The 19,734-nt window shown below is 39.6% G+C and overlaps 1 protein-coding gene across 1 annotated transcript in view; it reads right to left on the reverse strand.

The window, feature by feature from the left end:
* Positions 1 to 19,734, reverse strand: part of foxp4 (forkhead box P4) — a 122,921-nt gene that overhangs the window by 43,914 nt on the left and 59,273 nt on the right. The window contains exons 5-7 of the mRNA XM_037532406.1: positions 15,303 to 15,389; positions 7,159 to 7,312; positions 1,081 to 1,285 (exon numbers count right to left, since the gene is read on the reverse strand). Coding sequence (XP_037388303.1) covers positions 1,081 to 1,285; positions 7,159 to 7,312; positions 15,303 to 15,389 — 446 coding nt within the window. The remainder of the gene's footprint in view (positions 1 to 1,080; positions 1,286 to 7,158; positions 7,313 to 15,302; positions 15,390 to 19,734) is intronic.

Consider the following 19,734-nt stretch of genomic DNA (forward strand, 5'->3'; position numbering starts at 1 on the left):
CAGATTCTTTTGTTAAACCGAAAGCAAGTCTACTGAAGACAATGAAAGCTGTAAAAAAGGCTTTGAACATTGAAAAGTACATTATATTTAGTTGTTTAAGCTTCAGTGTAATTTTCTATTAAATACACATTTTCTGTTTTACAGAAGGTGTGGAAAAATATCCCTGCAGATGTCTTGAAACTGAAAGCAAGTCTCCTGAAAAGAATGGAGCTAATGGTAGACACAATAAGTACTGAAATGGATGTCTTGACTGGAAATTAAATAAATGAAGGATGGTCTATCACTTTGCACAGTACTGTACAAAACACATCACATATGCACGTTTAAGTATAAGTACCTGTATGTAATAAGACTTTTTAAGCGTAATCCTCCTAACCTAGTAACAGTTAATAAAAACCAAAGTTCCACCCTATCCATTTAAAAACTGAACTACTTTATAAAATCACAATTACTTTGTTGGGCCTCACATTGTAGGTTATCCTCTGTTATTTGTCCTGTAAACGTACAAAAACAAGCACCACATGTACACACACACACACACACACACACACACACACACCTTTCCCACCTGGACTAAACCAGTGCACTTTTATCCTCGCCACAAACACACACACACACACACACACACACACACACACACACACATGCTAAACTAACACACAGGCGCCAGGGATGCTAAAGGCATGCTATATTTTGAAGAACTCACACAAGCACCAAATATTAAATGAACCCAGAGCACTTTACACCTGCACATCAAATGAGACCCTGACAGGACTGGCCATGAAATATTAGATTTGAGAAAACAAAGCACACGTTCATGAAATTTGGGCATTTCAGCAATGTGCCACTTACTTACAGGATGTACTTCATCTGAAAAAATACCATGCTATTCATATCATACCCCAGATGGGCTTTTAATACCTCATCAGTTGTACATTTGGCCCACATTCCAGTGTCAGAAAGTTCTCAAAACAGCTATTACAGAGTGAGGGTCAAAGCCAGAGGCATAATCCACATTAACAATACATACCCACCTCTGAGGCTGTGTGTTTTGAGCTTTGCATTTAAGGTGCTACTCACCTGTCTCTCTTTGGAGTGTGTACAGAGTTCTGTCCATTTGGCAAAGGATGATGGGGGATCTGAGGTGAGACCTTGGAGGCCGAGTATGAGGTAGAGTTGGAGCTGTTGGTGCTCAGGTCGAGGCCTTCGTGCTTAATGGCCTCCTCTGCGCTCTGCACGCTCGCCACATCCTTCCACAGCTGCTGCAGGTCTGTGGGACACATGGCTGAACAGAAAGAAAGAAAGAAAGAAAGAAAGAAAGAAAGAAAGAAAGAAAGAAAGAAAGAAAGTTACTTTAAGAAAATTGAAAGGAAATCATCTAAATGAGTCAAATAGTTAAAGTAAATAAATAAATATATATATTTTTTTATAAATATGGATGTAAATATGTCATAGTGTTTCAAAAATGTTCAAGAACTTTATTTTGTCCAAGAAAGTAAGCACATACTGTACTGTATATTATTGCAATCAGTTATAATTGTGTGTCATTCTAATACACTTAAATATACACTCCAGGCTAAACATTTCCAAGCAAAAGCAAACCAAACTTATTTTTTCAAGGCAAACAGTAAAATATTTATTTGCATAAAGAAAAAAGGTTATAGGGTTAAACAACAGCACTAGTGTACGACTAACTGATTTCTCATCTGTTTCGCTGCTGGTGATTCTCTTGCAGCTTTAACCAGATCCACCTCATTCGCTCATTCAGATGCTCCAGAAAGTTTTTTTAAAGATGTGAATATAAAGTATATATGAAAAGCTGATAAAAGTGAACAGTAGGTATCAAAGAAGACCATGAAGGCTTTTCCACTGCAATGTTACAGTGAGAGTACACTACAAACCAGTGAAATACTGTGGAATAGATGTTTTTTTTACTAAATTACAAAATACTTCCATGTTTTGTCCTGTAGTGTAACTGAACTCCACTAAAAGAATGAAAATGGGGTCTTTATTAAATTGGGAATTATTAAGAGAAATATTTGCATGCACTTCAAAGACTATACATAAGCGATCATTTTATTTGTATTTCCGCTGAGATGCAACAGCCACAGACTCTAAGTGTGTGTGAGGAGTGATGGGGACGCCTCCTCTTTTTTTGAACACATGCCAACTGGCACCGCGCATCTCTCCCTGGTAGATCATAAAGCCTGGCAGCACGCTGACATTAGCATGGCAAACCCATAAAACACCAGGCTTGCCCCACGCCACACTCGGCTGGGTGAGCGGGGCTTGTTAACTTCGTGGGAGAGCAGCAGCAGAAGACGAGGAAAAGAGGTTTGTCCCAAATCGGAGGAAGCGAGCAGCTAATTCCAGCATGTTTTTGTTAGCTTTCCACATCTCTGCAATTCCCCCGGCTGCCCCTATTTGTAATTATTGCTGTCCCAACCAACATCGCTACCCCCTTCTGTCACCGGCCGTATTAATCTTGGCGAGGTACTCTCTTTTTCCCCTACTCTTTTTTTTCCCTTCAAACTTGCTGAATTCAGGGTTGTTTTTGTTCCTTTCACTTTTCCTCTACTTTCAGCCACAACAGTGGAGGGGGCTGCAGGTTGAAGCAAGGGGATGGAGGGAGTAAAGAAAGGCAGAAGAAGCAGAAAAGGAGGGGGGAGTAATTCCATTGGTCACTTTACACCACCATCCCCACATCCCCCCACACCCCATCCACCCTACCCTGAGCATGTCTGGCGCAAGCTGTTCCCGAAAAGCCACAGCCTGCTACGCTATCACACATGGCAGGGACTTAATAGCAATCCAAATATTATGTCTGGTGCGTCGGCATTCTTGTCTCGAGCCCCGCCAAAACAAAACTCCTGGCTGGGGCCTCTACTCTTGGCTCTCAACGGGATGGGTGCCGGGGGAGGGTTGGGGGTGATCTGCAACACCACTTTAAGCTTCTGGCCTGCCCCCCCCCCCCCTTTATGAGACAACCTGCCGAAGCAGCAAAGAGCCACTGGTCCCCTCTGACCCCTACAAATCACCACTGGTGGGGCAAGAGACACAGGAATGAAGAAAGAGGGGAAGAGGAACAGGGAGAGAGAGATACTGTGCAAAGCAAGGGCAATGTGAGAGAGAGAGAGAGAGAGAGAGAGAGAGAGAGAACAAGACTGGGTGAGCCAGGGCAATTTGCAGGCCAGAATGTAAGTGAGAGAGAGAGAGAGAAAGAGAAAGAGGATGCAGGGTGGAGACAGAATGGTTTACCTACCGTGAAGTGTTTTTGTTTCTCACTTTCTCCCAAACACACACACACACAGAGGGGCAGGTGGGGCCTTTCCTCTGTGGCTAGACTCCAGTGCTTTTTCTCAATGCCCACAGCCACCCCTCCTCGAACAAATATGCATGCGCACACAAATCACACACATCCATTTCAAGACCACCGAGCTAAGCACCCAAGAGAAGACCATGCAATTCCAGAAATCTCTGTCTTCCTGAAAGGGCAACATATGGTAGTTTTATGCTTTCTTGTGCATGTATGTTAATTCAAAAATGTTTGCAAAGACAAACTGTTCTAAGCAAAGCTACATTTTGCCTTCCCAACACTTACTACATTTTGCCTACCCCTTACACTATGGTAGCTCTATGATTACTCAGGCTCAATGACATTCCTTACATAGTAGTTTCACGGTAGTTACTGAATAATCCATAGTAAGTATTTGTTACCAAGCCTTAAAGGAATCCTTCAGTGTGCTTTAACCTAATGTCTATTGGCCACTCCTGCAGCATGCTATTTCCACAGACAGTCATTTACCGGAGTTTCTCTGTTTTGAACACCCATGATTGCATGTTTTATTGCTTGTGAAAGTGAAGTGAAAATAAGTTAACACAGCCTTTACAGGGAACACACTTTTAAATGTTATATCACAAAAGTAATATAACAACAGTATATGATACTATGATACTACTATACATACTATGAACAGTATGTAACTACATTACAACAGTAATTGTGCATTCAAATGTGCAGAAGTGTGTTTTCTGCAGATATTTTCAATCAGAAAATCAATAAAACATGTTATTTGACCAGAGGTGTCCAAGATGTTGCATTCAATTGTATTTCTGGTTTTCAATTCTTTACATCCTTTTATCATATTCTATTGGTAGATCATTTTCTTGTTTAAAGCCATAATACAGATCATTTCGCTTCTTTTTAGTTATAATAGTACAAACAAGCACATGAACTAGGCAATTTTTCTATATAAAATAACAAAAACTATAATTATTCATACAACAATCTCAAAATGAGAAACATACTGTATATTCCAACTAGACTGAAGCTGATTCCGCTTAACAAGACAGTTCTTTTGCAGTGTAAAAGCCAAAGCACCTACCCACTGACCTCAGTCATGAATGTTTTCTGTTCTTTTACACAGTACAGGGCAATTCCATAAAATATCTGCAGTAACTGACTGTATAGTATAGATGTGACAGACATTTGATTGGAAAACATCTGAGTATTCATTAAACATTAACAGCTAAATAATAAGACCAGTGTAAAGGGGTTAATATTATTATAGCTGTCGGTTTTCATTATTAGGAACAGTCAGGGCACAGTAAGTACGCTGCAGTGACAGACAGCACTTTCAGCCAATCAATGTATTATATCTTTCACTGCCTGCCTTTCAGTCCCTCTTACAGCATGAAACAATGCAGATGAGAGGCCCTGTGAAGGAGGTGTAGAAAACTTTGACTGAAGAAACCAGGTTGCACATTACAGGTATTGATATTAGAAAAACAGCCACAGTTAGCCATCTCTCTACAGGATTTGGTATTGAGTCATTTGCCAAGTTGAAAATGCCAGCCTGCCTGAGGGAGCGATTTGCAATGTGCAACAAACAAAAAACAACGCACTGGGCGGTGGCGCCACCCGCGGACCGGGAGGACAAATCCTTTTCAAGAGGCCGGCCATGGCCAAGCATGACTGGCCTGAAGAATGTGCACGGTTGGCTGGCTGGCTTTAATGGAAGGCCTCTTTTCAGAGAGGGATTGCTGGGGAAATTCCACAATGCTGCTGCTGGCCTGTCGCGGCCATTCGAGGAAGGGAACCCAAGAGCCTCGGCTTTATTGTTCTTCTTAGGACCCCTCGGAACGATGATGTCAACAAGGGGGTGGTGGGCGGGGCTAGAAATGACATGCCAAGGCCAAAAGTTTGCAGCTGTCGAAAAAATTACGTCCCCTAAGCCTGCAAGTCTTCCATATAAGCTCTCCTGGTCTCTCTCTCTGTCTCTCTTTTCACTCTCTCTGTCTTTCCACCAGATGACATTCCTAAATACAGCCTTCTATGTGTGTGCACACGTCTGCACACACGTGTGTACGTGTATGTGTGTGTATACGACGGGGCCGCTCAGGACAGAGCATGGCGAGAACTGTTTTCTTAAGATTGAAATAATCAGAGATGTCAGGGGCAATGAGAGCAAATGAAAGTCAAGCGCAGTAATAGACGGCCAGTCTCATTTCAGAGGCCCTCTCTTTTTCTCTCGAAGGAGAGGAGGGAGGGGAAGTCTGCTGCGGAAACTTGAGAAGCCTCCTTGTTTGTTCTCTCCTATTGAGGCTTTTGTAATGTTACGGTCACTGTGGAACCCGTAAAAAGCCATGTGTCTCGTTATGAAGCACGCTGGAGCTGGCCAGTTTGCAGTCAGGACTCATTTGCGGAGAGGCCAACTGACGAAACGAGGGTTGTAGGAAAGTATATATAAGGCACACTTAGAGCAAAATAAAAAAAACTAACCAAAAAGCCTCATTTCCTCTGGCGGGATCAGTGCGTCTGGCCCACCTAAAACTCGAGGACACACACATACATACACACACTTAGACAAGTGCACAAAATCCTGCACAGAGACCAGTGAATTTTGTGGCATATTTTACCTATTATCCAAATGACTGCCTTCCACAAAACCAACAATCAAGTGTGCCTTTTATCTTTTTACGAGCTGATTAAGTTAACAAGCTTCACATGTGGCTCTGCGTACAGGGCTGTGGTTAGTCTCTGAGGGGGTCACCCATCCCACTCTAATAGATTAAGATGATAGCCTGTTGCTCACTTTAGAAGAAGGCCATGGAGGCTTGTTTTACAACTAGCATTATTAGCGCTTGACACTGCGAGTGTAGATGTTTATAGCATGGGGGTCAGCTTGTATGTGTGTACATATAGGAGGCCTACAGGCAATAGTTGTACAGGCAGAATGTGTGAGAGCAAGACTAAGTTAGGCTGGTCTAGGACTGTGAAGACCATCTGGGCCTGAGCTAAGTTAAGAATACACAGGCTGTGTTTATTTAGCATGCTGCATTTTTTCCTGGGCTACGCATAGGGTTAGCTTTCCTTTAATAGGCATCTCTAAAGGAGTGAACCCGCAGATGTGTGGTGTCCCAGTCGCAGGCCTGGGAGGAGAGGAGGTACTCGATCAGAGAGGGACCACCAGGATGAGAGGCCTACTGGTGTAGTACCTCCCTCTGAGGCAAGGGGGAGCTTTATGCAACAGTGAAAATGGAGCAAAGGCAGATAAGGCTTGATTTCATTTCAGGGGGAAATTGTCAACAGAATAATGTCGCACAAAAGTGTTACATGCTGAAGGTGGTAAGTCAACTGTATCGATTTTCTAATGGTAGAAAGGATTATAATAATACTGAGTAAAGTATGTGCTCTTTTTTTTGGCCAAAATCAATTTACAATTTATCAAAACAAAAATTGTAAATAAATAAATAAACAAAATAAATAAATAAAATAATGATTAAAATTTGTAATCTGTTTTTGCTTGTAAAAACACCATATAACATTAGAATAAATGCAAACCAATCAATGCAGTTAAAAAGTAGTTGATCTTATAAGCTAATTAGAAGAACTGTTTGTTTCTACAAACTTGTCAACACATTGACATACACATAATCACCACCTACTCTGTTTGTTATTTGCTCTAGTCACATTTGTGTATTTAATTTTTAAGAATAATTCTTAATGAATAAAGTAATTACATCAGATCTAATCAAATACTGGTAAAATTTGAGATTGATTCACTAAATAATTTCCTACAGAATCTAATCAAATTGCTCTATGGCAAAAAAAATGAGTAAACGTTTGGATGCAGCCGGATACTTAGACATGTGTACCTTGCTGCAGGCTCTGGATGGGTACTGCTCCTTGTCCAGGCTGTAGGCCGACAAGGCCTTGCCTCTGCAGGTTGAGGATGTGCTGCTGCTGCAGCTGCTGCATCTGGATCAACTGCTGCTGGAAGGCCAGCTGTTTGCTGCCCAACTGCTGCTGCTGGAGAGAGAAAAAGAGAAAGAACGTTCAACAAGTTTAACAATGCAAAGGGATGTGAAATGAGAGGAAGAGGCACAGAGAGTGGCAGGATGGAGAGGGAGGGAGAAAAGGAGACACTCATTTGCTTTTATAAGCCTTCAAAACCTCGACCAGGACATGTTTAGATAAGATACATCCTGGAATAGAGAAAAAAATTTCCCTTTGGTCACCACTGCGCTTCCTGCAGCAGTGGACATCAAGTGCCCATATACGAGGCAGCTGTGTAAAAAAAAAAGTGTTTGCCTGGAGTCGTTATAGATAATGCTCAATCTATGAGTGACTGCACATGTGGTCTGCAACCCACTCCGCCATGTGTAGCAGTCTGTTAGTATGTGGCTGGTGCACAAATTAACACAGCAATAAACAATGACAAACGACATCTGCGCATGATGTTAAGCACAGTTTTAAATTATATGACATCAGATGTTTATCATTTTACGATAAGGCGCGATTCTTGCCCCTGCCCACGACACACACACACACACACACACACATAAAAATTCTCTCTGTAACTCTAAACGAAGAAAAGGAGGCCCTCCAAAAATCCCCATTTAGAAAACAGGCCTAAATGTGTGCGGCACACTTAAAGTGGCTATGAGACTTAATCTATGATGCGTGCACTCCCAAGAAAAAGAGAGAGGGAGGAAAGGAGAGAGTTATCCTATTCGTTATCATAGCTATGACATAAGGGTTGGAGCAGCAGGAAGACAGCGGCCTCTCGGCTTCATCAAAAGCACAAGGGCTGCTTAGAAGAAAAAAAACACACCTCTGATCTCTGGCCAGGGCTAGCAGTATTGAGGTGTGGGGGGGTGGCAAGTGTACCCCAGTAGAGTGGAGGAGTGAAAAACACGCACACACACACTCAAGAGCCCATCCATCTCTAGGGTGGAGAACCTCAGATTTGGGGAGCTGGGCTGTGTGAGTAAGGGCTAAGGGTGAATGCTGCAGACTACATGGCATGTGCCGATAACGTCAGGCGGTGTCGTGGTGATAAATGTTCCCCTTCCTGAACGGCTTTCCAGCGGGACGCTTTTTGATGTTACCCCAAACGCGAGATGGTGCCTTATCGGGCTCCAGATAACGGACAGAGCAGGGAGAGAGTGCAGAAGGATGAAAAATACTGGAGGAGGAGAAGGAAAATAAATAAATAACAGCAGTTTCTCCATCTCGGGCCGCCAGGGCAGGCAGTCTCGAGGGGAAACACAGGCCAGTCGGGTCAATTCTAGCTGCTACAAGGCTAGAAATCCACTACTGCTATAAAAGCCTACTGTATCCACAGTAAAGCACTGCCTCTGAAATAAATCTACAGCTAACAGCACTCAGCATTCAAGCACTGATCTAGTCTGACCGGAGCTTGTTTCAGAGTTTTCGAGAACTGAGTGACAACAGACTATGAGACAGATGTGGCCTGCTGGTGGGGGCACACCTGTTTATTACTTGGAAAACTAAATGATGGAGGAGAGTGATGACAAAAGGAATGAAAGCATGAGGGGAAAGAGAGAGTTGAGGGAGAGAAGGAGGGAAAGAGAGTCTAACCTTCAAAAAGAGGGAGAGTCTAACCTTCAAATACATTGCTTAATTTTAATGTTTACCCTTACTGTTTACTTATATTTTTCATATTTCTGTCATGGTTGTTCCTTTTTTCTTATTAAATGTCTTTGATACATTATTATATTTAAGCTTCCAACTTTATGACTTTTTTTAAATCATTTCTTCATCTTAGTTCTGTGCTCATGTATTACTGATAACATCAATATAACCTATACAGATTTGGCAACATAGATCTTGTTTCTTTGTCATGTCAGTAAAGCGTATTTAATTTGGTTTGAGAAAGAGTTGGAGGTAGCGAGTGTGAAAGAGAAAGAGAGAGAGTAAGAGAAAGAGTGACAGAGAGATAAGCAAAAGAATGAGTTCTAATCAACTACTAGAAGAATAAGCACTTCTCATTTCCTTCTTTTTGTCCCTGACTGTTCAGTCTATCCTTTTCCACTCATCCCTCCCTTCTACATCCACCTCCCCCTACTCTCTGTGTCCATTTCCCTCTCTCTCTCTCTCTCTCTCTCTCCGTCTGCACTGCTCTTTTCTCTCCTCGCTCGCTCCCCTGGGACACGGTTCAAGTTCTTTAACACATTGTGTCTGCACGCTGTTTACATTAGATGCACTTGAGTGGCTAAAGCTAGCGGAGGAACAGGCCTGTCAGCTTGATTTATGAGCACATCAAACAGAGTTTGGGCATGCCAGCCACGAATGACAGGCCTACTTCATTAGGCTGACTCCGGGGTGACTCCACAGCCCAACCGTCAAACACACACACACACACACACACACACACGCACAGAGAGAGCCAGGGAGAGAGAGCGAGAAATAACAGAGGCAAGAAAAAGTTTAAAACGCCAGAATTGACAACACACGCAAACATGAGTGGCAACTGTCTCTCTCTCTCGATCTCTCACCTCATGTACATGCTGCTATGCTGACAAGCAGTGGAGCGGGCAGCAATTACAGTGTGCTTTACTGCGAGAGGGAGCAAACTTCAGGCCTCCTCCATACATTTTCAATCCCTTTTAAAATCAAGGACTTTGTGTGAGGTGGCCTTGTCAAAACTTTACACGCTGATGACATCAGCAGGCTACATTGCTTTCTTTTTTTCTTTCTTTGACCACTCGATGCACTCTCAACAAGTTCTGACTTGGCTCAGATATGATAAGCCTTAATTTTAAATAACACACTTTATAAATTACATTGATTATTGAAGATGAACACCTGTTGGCTAGGGATATCCCAATCAATTGCCTTGATTTCAAGTCCTTTACTACTGAATATCAGCCAATACCAAGTCCAATCCAATATCTGTTTTTTCAATATAACAAAACCAATCCAGTTTATGCAAAATACATGTCTTTTAAGTCCCTCTAACATTCACAATGTAGAATTACTCGTTCTTTTTTGCTTTTTAGTAGCTTTACTGCTATGTGCCTAATAGCCACACAGTCAAATTGTATGTACAGCTAAGTTAAAGAGGCATTCCACAGCTTCTGCATAATTCAGTCACTGAGGTGTAAACAAATTAATTCAGAGTGGTTTGACGTAAAAGAGTTCACTGTAGAGAAACTTACTGACTATGGGGTTGTGAAATCTACAGACATTTTATTTACTATCCAAAATGACCAGTGAACTTATGTGAACTTATGACTTATATGTCTTCTGAGCTTTATATGTAATGTTGATGTAATAGTGGTAAATCTAAAAATCTGGGGACTATTTTTCCTTAGAACGCTGTGCATGTTACTCTCCAACAAGACAAAATAGGTTTTGGATAAAAATCTTAAAACTATCATAAAATGCTATCAGGCATTGGGCAACGTATCTGTAACCATTTCATGTAATTTCTTACTGTGAAGGTGCTTTTAGAGTCATTACACACTTAGGATGTCTGGTTCCTATTACCACCATTGTGAAGTTTCTCTAAAACATAGCATTTCACATTAAAATACTCTAAATTGCTTTGTTTACATCTTAACTATTTAACAATTTAATTTTTGAAAATGTGGCCACTAATGCTGGATATCAAAATGGAAAACTTTATGGTACGACCGATTTTTAATGAGAATACCACAGTGTTTAAGCCACACCCACTTCCAGTCTCCAATACTGGGCTTTCACATTGAATTAGGACATCCCTACTACTTGCAGCAAGGGCAGTCAGGGTGCACTGGTAAGTGGACTTGTAAGGCACATAAGAAAACAGGTGGTGTGTACTGGTGTGTATGAATGTGTTGGTGAGCAGTTCATGTTTCTGAGCTGCTCCAGCTAACCCTTCTCCTGGGTTTACATGGAACAGTTAACAGGGGTGAGCCAGGGCCTCAGTGGACTAGCTGCTGGTTCTGGACTCAACCTGGGAATGGATGAGAGAAGAGGAGAGAAAGAGAGGGATAAAGGAGGGCTGCAAGAGAGGCAGAGGAAGGAGAGCCAGGCATTCTTTCCTTTCACATTCTCTTTTTCCTTCTCTCTCGCCTGAGCACCTCTCGCTTAGTCAAGCATGGACACAACTCTTTCCCCCCAGGGTGCACTCTACACACTGAAAACACACACACACATACACACACACACACACACACACACACAAATCATAACCCAGTCTGGACATGCATCTACCCCTTACGCATCCTCCTTTCTGCAGTGCTATAACCTAGATGTGTTCATGCGACCGTGTGTAGCCCACTAGCCCTAAGCTGACCCATCCATTTGCAGTGTGTAGTGAGGAAGTGATATAAAATTCTTGGATAAAATTGAAATTCAGGGAAAGAAATACACTGCAAATAAAAACCCAAATCAAAATCTGTGCCATATTTCTGCGACAGCTCATACCTTTTGTGACATTAACTACTTTTGCTTTTATTATTAGTTAATAATAATAATAATATTATTAGTCTAATAATAATTTATTATTAGAAAAAGCTTTTTTTTGAAAAACAAAAAAGTCAAGAAAAAAAAACTTTTATTAATGAAAAGTCAGTGATCTTTGAGGACCAAGGAAAGTTGAAGGTTTTTTGACTTGATTTGCAGTGTTAAAGGACAATCATTTTATATTATCCTATTAAAAATATATAAAAAAAATGTTTAAGCATTACTTTTTGCTAAAACTTTTCAACGTTCCCACATGCTCGTTAGGTCTCTCCCATCACACAGTGCAACCAAAATGAGAGAGTCAAAAAGTTAACACCTTCCTCAGAGACAAGTGCATCTTTACAAATGCTGGGAAGAGAGCTTTGACAACCAAATCTTCTAAGTGAGCTAACAGACATTTGACTTGCCTGGCTGCTCTTTAGGAAACCACCTGAAGTAGTATTGAATAAGAAGACACCTAAAAGTCCTGAGTCTTTAAATTAGATTAAAAAGATTTTTTTCTCTCTCCAGAGCATTTTCCTTCTTTCTGTCTTTTTTCCTTTTATCAGTCTTTGTCATGTTCTTCAGCTTTCAGGAAAATGTCACTGGAGATGCACGTTATCTCTATATCAACCGTGTGTTGCACGTGGATCACAACTCTGTGTGTCTACTTGTGTGCGGGTGTGAGTTAGAGCATGCTCGTGTATCAGCGTGTTCATGTGTCTCAGCCTGTGTGTTTGCATCTGTGTCTTTGTGAGTCATTGTGCTGAGACACCTTGTTGTGCATTTGCCACGCATTTGCTCCATCAGTCACAATGCTGTCTGGGCTGTATCTATCAGATCTTAATCCCTCTTCTCTTTGGCCACACTGCCTTCCCTCAACCTGCCAGTAATCTTCTACAGCATACCTGCTAATATTACAATATTAGCATTAGTCCATATACAGCACCAGTCAAATCTATCTACCTATCTATATCTACATATCTATGTGTATATATATATATATATATAAATAAATATATATATATATATATATATATATATATATATATATATATATATATATATATATATATATACATATATATGTAGTTTTTCAGTTTTTGGCATAATTTGAAAGTATCTGTTGCTCTTTACATTGTGTGCAAATTTCATGATGAATGGACCAAAAAAAAAAAAAGATTGCCCAAAATGACTTGTAAAAAAGTCTGGTTCCATTGACTTACATTAAAAGTATTTTTTTTTCTTTTTCTGTAAAGTTCCCATTGTGGAGATACAAGGCGAGATACACACACACACACACACACACACACATACACGCACAGACACACCCAAGAATTCAAAAGTTTTTACTCACATAAAAAAACCTAAAATCTTGTATAAAAATTGATAACATTATTATTAGAATTTATAATCACAGCTTCACAGATTTCAACTCATTAATTGGTTGCTGTGAAAAGTAAAGAATGATTCTAAAATGACTAAGAAATGTAGTTATACTAAAATTAATATACAGAATGCCTCACGTTTGACAGCGATGATCAAATCTACCTTCTCAAAGAATATATGTAAACAGATAATTACATTATTGTTTTTATTATTTAGTTACTTTTTGGTGCTGCCAAAAACATTGAATACAGAATAAAATGTCTTAAATACCTTCTGAAGTCTAACTTATAGTATTTTAATCAACATTAAATAAGTTGCCACTGAATAAAATACTGGTAACCTTTAAGTAATTAAAAGTAATTTAAAAAGTTAATTGTGACATATAGTTCTCAGTTGCTGACAAGCAAGATTGTGCAATCAGAATCAGCTAAGAATGGAATCGTTCCAAACAATCAGCCAAATTATTTTTGCCATGGCTGATCTGTCTTGTAATTTATGATAAAAATGTAAATAATGTGAGGCAGGTAAGTGCACTTACCTTGGATGCTACTATATACCTACACCAAAATGTCATAGCACCTCTACTGACAACTGCTCAACGTGTGTGAAAGCTGTGATGGAAATATAAATCTGATTAAAGCTATCTGGCACTTTTCCTTCCTGTCCTTTGACTTTAATGATAGAACACACATGCACACAAACACACAGTGAGAAAGAACTGAATTCCTTTCAGCTTCTGTAACTGCCTTTCTTTACAGTGCAGCAGCTGACCAGATCAGACTCATACCCCCTCCCACACTTCTGCAACTTCACTCAGACAGAACATTAGGAAGCCATGACTTCTTCATACAGCCCTTAAAACCCATCAGTCCTTCTCCTCATTTCCTTCTGAGACCCTATGCTCCAAACTCCTAATCAGTGGCTCTACCAGGCACGACTACTCAGGCATTCAGACTACATGATCATTTCAAGTACTTTAGGTCTGTCATGATTGCTCAATTTTAAAAATGATTTATTGAAATCTACGTCCTTAATGAATCAGCAATAATGAATTGCCATTTTGCATGCTAATGTATGTCACATTGTTTTTAAATGTTTTTTAATTAAATCTTTTTTGTGACTTCTTAGTTTATTATATTCCAAAAAAAGTATTTTGGAATATTTAAAAAGTTATCCTTCAATTAAGTCCATTTTTTTGTTATTTGAAAAAAAAAACCAAACAATTAATTAGTCATTAATCAGTATTAATCCAATCAACAGTGACAGCTTTAAGGATTTTTTAAATTCAGAAGCCTCCTAAATAAACTATTATGAGTAATTCGGAAACTAAAGTTAATAAGTAAGTTACGTATTTATGAGAGTGAAGAACTTAAGTTGTGGGTTGAACGAGGTGAAGTTTAAGGGATTAAGGTATGTGAGAAATTCTGTAATGGAGAGGGGGAGTCAGTGAAAGACAGACAGACAAACAGAGACAGGAAGACAGACAGACACACAGAAAGACATGAATTCTTAACTCCAGTGCCACTCTGGCCACTGAAAATTGGGATTTAGCTTGAGCATCAGATTAGATGTGATCTGTAGCTTCACTACAGAGCGCAGGCAGGTCTTTGTTGTTTTCTGGCTTGATCCACTCACCTTCATTACCCAAAGTAGCTCTCTCCTCCCACACTGCCTTCACTGACAATTAAAGGAGCTCTCCGTGCCCGCCACAGATCCGTAATAGGGATTTTCCACTAGGCTTAGCAAGCGGCGACTTGTAAATTAATACTTAACGAGTATTAGCGAGAAGCCCGTGGTGAGGTTTGGAAAACGGCTTCGGGTCTTTGGGGGAAAAATAAAAATCCATATTCCCTTGATGTCTTAAGCTGAGCGTTCAGATTGCAGAGTACACAAGATGCAACCAAGCAGATGAGCAGGAAAAAGGAAAAGCATAATGCGCTCTTTTAACAGAAAGATCTTTGGACTACGTATGGCTATAAATGAGCATCTCATATGTTTTTATCTTCTATGTTTAAATGTTCCATTGACTGGGATATTATTAAGAGCTTTATGCATGGAGAAAATGATTTCTTATCCCAGTTGTGTGGGAGTTGTGAGGGAATATTGGCCTTTGCTGTGTTTTATGCATCTTAAGCGCACTTATATAAAGGGTACATATAGGGAAAAGTACACTCACCTCTTTGGCCTGCTTCCCTGCTTGCTGCTGCTGGCTGAGAAGCTGGAGATGCAGCTGCTCTTGCTGTTTCTTATAGTACTCCTGCAGCTAGAGAGAGAGAGAGAGAAAGAGATGGAGAAAACGACAGATTAAGATGGATGATATTTTGCTTAACAGACCTTGTTGGTCAACTATGATCACACATTTCTTTCTGAATATCGCTGCTGTCAAAACAACACCTCATAATAACTTGTTATTTTCTTGCACCACTTAAAAACACCAGCTCGCTCTTTCCGTGCGTTTCATGATGAGTGGACCAACAGAAAAGCTCCAAATTAGTTGTAATAACATTTCATTACATTTATATTCTTACAATTTGAGAGGTACAAGTCGTGGTACAACTCGGACCAGAGTTGGAGTCTAGTCCATTAGAGTCAAGACCGTGACCTGGACACATCAAGTCCTTGTCCAGAGTGGGACCAGGAGTTGTGATACTGAGATGACCAGATTAAGTTTTTTTCAGAATATAAAAAGAAGAAAAGGGAAGTTTCAAATTTTTATTGTCGTTCACTGTACATTCAAAATAATTCATTATGCACAAATAATATTAGACTTTAGAAAAATATTTTGAATAATATAAAATGAATTAATATCATCTCAGCTCTACTTTGCAACTTTTTTGGGAGCAAACAATACAGATTATTCTCTGTCCCTTCTTCTTTAAAACTTAATCACAAGCCACCTCCTGAAGTCAAATGAATATAAACCAAACAAACATCCATTTTGTATTATTAAATGAAAACATATTCCAATCAGAAAGTCTTTTTTTTTGAACCAAACAAATAAACATGTAGGGAAAAGAGTGTTCTGTTCGGTTTGAATGTATTTTTAATATTATATAATAGAAAAAAAGTTCAGTTTCCAACGACCTCAGATGGAGGAATCAAATTACAATTGGTCTCAAGAACAATTTCTGGGTCTACTTTCCCTCAACATTAAGACACAGACTTGTGTGTCCTAACATAATCCAACCTACCTCAGTACAGACAAATCAAAGAGTCTCACAGTGATGAAGCCTACAATATAAAAATGCAAGGGAAAATGTAGTTAAAAAAAGTTCAAGAAGGCCGAGACCTCTAAAGAAAGAGTAGTACACTCATTCTTTTAAAAGCGCCCGCACACTTCCTCTTCTTCATACAAAAGCCAACCATCCTGTTTTCTTTTGTTAAAAACCAGACAAGAAACAATCAGAAAACAGGCACGTGGGTGCTGGTGTTCTCGAGGAGTGAAGATTTCAGACTATGCCATTACTACTGGAAGCATCCTCTCTGACACAAAGCAGAGTTTACAGGAAGGCTACACCAGTCGTCTTATTCAAATACAAAAGTACCAAAAGCAAAATGAAGATTTTTCTAGTGCCTATTAGATGCTGACCATTATTTTGTTTGGTTGATAATACATTAAAAGTACATGTATTTAGTGTTATTGATATAACACTTCTGACAAATGGCGTGCTTTATAAGAAGCATGTTGCCCTGAAATGATAATCATTTGTAAAAATTTCTATGGTTTCATGCTGTTATGTAAACCTTCACAAAGACTGCTAAGCTAGACAACCAACAACTCCGAATATTTACATTAACAATTTGTATTTCTGCCATTTATTTGAGTTATTTAACAAGTGAGAGCAACCACTGACCATTAACAGCTGACAAGAGACAGTCAGTAAGCACTATTTAACTTAAAAGCATCTGCCACGCAGTCCACGGGGGAATCGGACTTCATTTCCCAGAGTGCTCGGGGGGATCACGTGATCTACCCCCGCACCTGTCAGCAATCCCAGTCACCTGAGTACTGATCACGTGCACCTGACAAACTTCAGTCCCAACCTATATAAGCTGGGACTTTAGTTAGAATCTTTGTGAGGTATTGTTTGATGCAATTACTGAGTGGTTGCTCTACTTTGTGTCTCCTGTGTTTTGACCTTTCGCCAAATTTGACCCGGTTTCGACTGTTTTACTTTTTTTTTTTACTTTACTTGTGTACTTTTGCCTGCCTGGACTGTTTTGTGTTGTGAATTCAGATTGAACTTTAACTACGATTTGTGTTTTCTCCCTCTTTGGATTTTCCTGATTACCTCTGGTATTAAACCTCATAACGTTTTACCCACGAGTGTCTGCTATTCTGTCCGCACATTACAGCATCAGAGTTTTAGAAGCAGTTTTAAAGTATCTGTTTCTTTCATATCATTCGGACCCTAGTACCTAGAGAAAAGCCTTTGAGGAACCTAGTCAGGGAAAAAAAGGAAGAAAAAAAAAAAACAGCCTTGCATGATAAAACAAGCTTGGTTCTTGCTTAAGGGATGAAAGGTTTTCACCAGAAAGACATTAATTTTTTTCTACTCTTTTTTTTCTGTGTTTCGGTAAAAGTCATGAAGAAGCACCTGGCGAGGGGCGTTTAGAGGCAATCTGTAAATCTTCCCAGGACGTGGCACACCTGACAACATACACGCTTCTTTATATATGACTAACTCAACTGCAGCACCTGTCCCAAAAGAGCTTTGGGACGAGTCGACTTTTAAACTGATCTAAGACAATATTTTTTTAGTTTATGATGCCTTAAGGTTGTGAAGGATTTGCCTAAGGGGAACTGATTCTAGATCAGTGAAGAGAGGCTGCAATGGTGCTGTGGCATAACTACTAACAGTACAAGAAGGGCACTAATACTGGGGCATGTGGGTCGGAGGCATAGTGGGAGGCAAGTGCAATATTGCTTTCTGCATAACAGTTTTATACTTGTGCTTATAAGAGCACTTGGAGGACTTCACCAGAGCACTAACTTGGTTGAGACATCACAATAGTGCATAATTTTTTTATTGAATATTTTCATACAGTGCCATTCAAACATGTATGTACTCATAAAAAGGTTTTCATTACATCTGTTTCCCATCATTTAGAATAAAATAATTTAGTCTATAAGGAATTATGTAGTGACCACAGTTAAACAAATGTGTTACACAAATCAAAACTGCCTATTTTAGATTCTTTTCTCTCAGGCAGCTTCATGAGGAGAAGATATACATATGCCAAGAACATGCTTTAGGTGAAAAGACATTTGAAATATACATTCATATATAAATGGTTGAATACTCCTATTAAATGGCAAGTTTTGTTGATTTTCTATGTCTAACAAATCCTCTTAGTTAACAAATATGGAAATTTCTGCAAATTCCTATTCATCTGCTGAATGTTACAAAAAAAATGTTTATGCCATTCATTTTAATATTTTACTGTATTATTAAAAATAATATTTCTTTTGAAATAATGTATTGCAGAATTTTGTATTTGTCTTAGAAATGTCTTTCATTTGCACTTCAACTTAAACTTTTAGATCAAAATGTCTTTCTGAAATGTCCTAATATAAAAACACTTACTGGCCTCTCTGTGTCCAAACTTTTGACTGTATGTGTATAAGCTCCTACATGATCACCCTAATACACTAATGTCACCCTATTCCAGCCGTGTAGCTCTAACTTAGGTTGGTCAGTTCTTTTTAAAACGTGCTAAAGATGTTAATGTTAAAAAGACTGTTTGATGGTATGATCACAGGTTGGGAGAACAATCTGTGAAATGAATATATTAGAAATGCTGTATCTCACTAACTGTTCTCCAAACATTATTAGTCATATACAATATAATTATCATGTGTTACCTTTCAATGACCTTGCACACACACACACAAACACACACACACACACAAAAGCCCAGAGGTAACAGACTGTGTAACATACACACCGACACCTAGTTTCTGAGAAACAGCTCGGTGTGTTTGCCCCGGGGGACAGGAGGAGGTTGGTTAATAAAGAACACGAAAGTGTGTTTACATGCTGGTTACTGATTTAAAGCTCAACTGAATGAGCCACGATCTTTGTACACAGGTAAACACCGCAGTGTGTGTCTTATCACAGGGAAACACTTCAGAGCGACACACCTTGCCAACACAGATTACAGCCTTGGGGAGATGTGCGTGCGTGCGTGCATGCATGCATGTGTATGTGTGGGATTGGTGCATGAAGAGTGTGTTTCATTCTTCTGAACAATGGAAGGTAAATACAGAGACTGTAAATGTATACAGGTGCCAATGAAAATAAGGCTGTTCATCGATGCAGTTATTTATTAATAAAGCCAAGGAAACTGCATTGAGAAATTCTGAGGCTTGATGAAACAGGTTAACTAATGTCATCATTTGTTCCTCAGTCAAGGAAAAAAAAAACTGAAAACAGTTCTTAAAAATCTCTAAAAGTTCAAAAAATACAGCTACACATGTATTTGCTGTACACGTCTCTGTGAAAATGAAGAAATAATTTACAAATAAGTAAGCATCCATCCATCCATTTTCTAAGCCGCTTCTCCCTCAGTGTCGCGGGGGGATGCTGGAGCCTATCCCAGCGGTC

Source organism: Pygocentrus nattereri, chromosome 21, assembly GCF_015220715.1.
Source record: "Pygocentrus nattereri isolate fPygNat1 chromosome 21, fPygNat1.pri, whole genome shotgun sequence".
NCBI classification, from domain to species: Eukaryota; Metazoa; Chordata; class Actinopteri; order Characiformes; family Serrasalmidae; genus Pygocentrus; species Pygocentrus nattereri.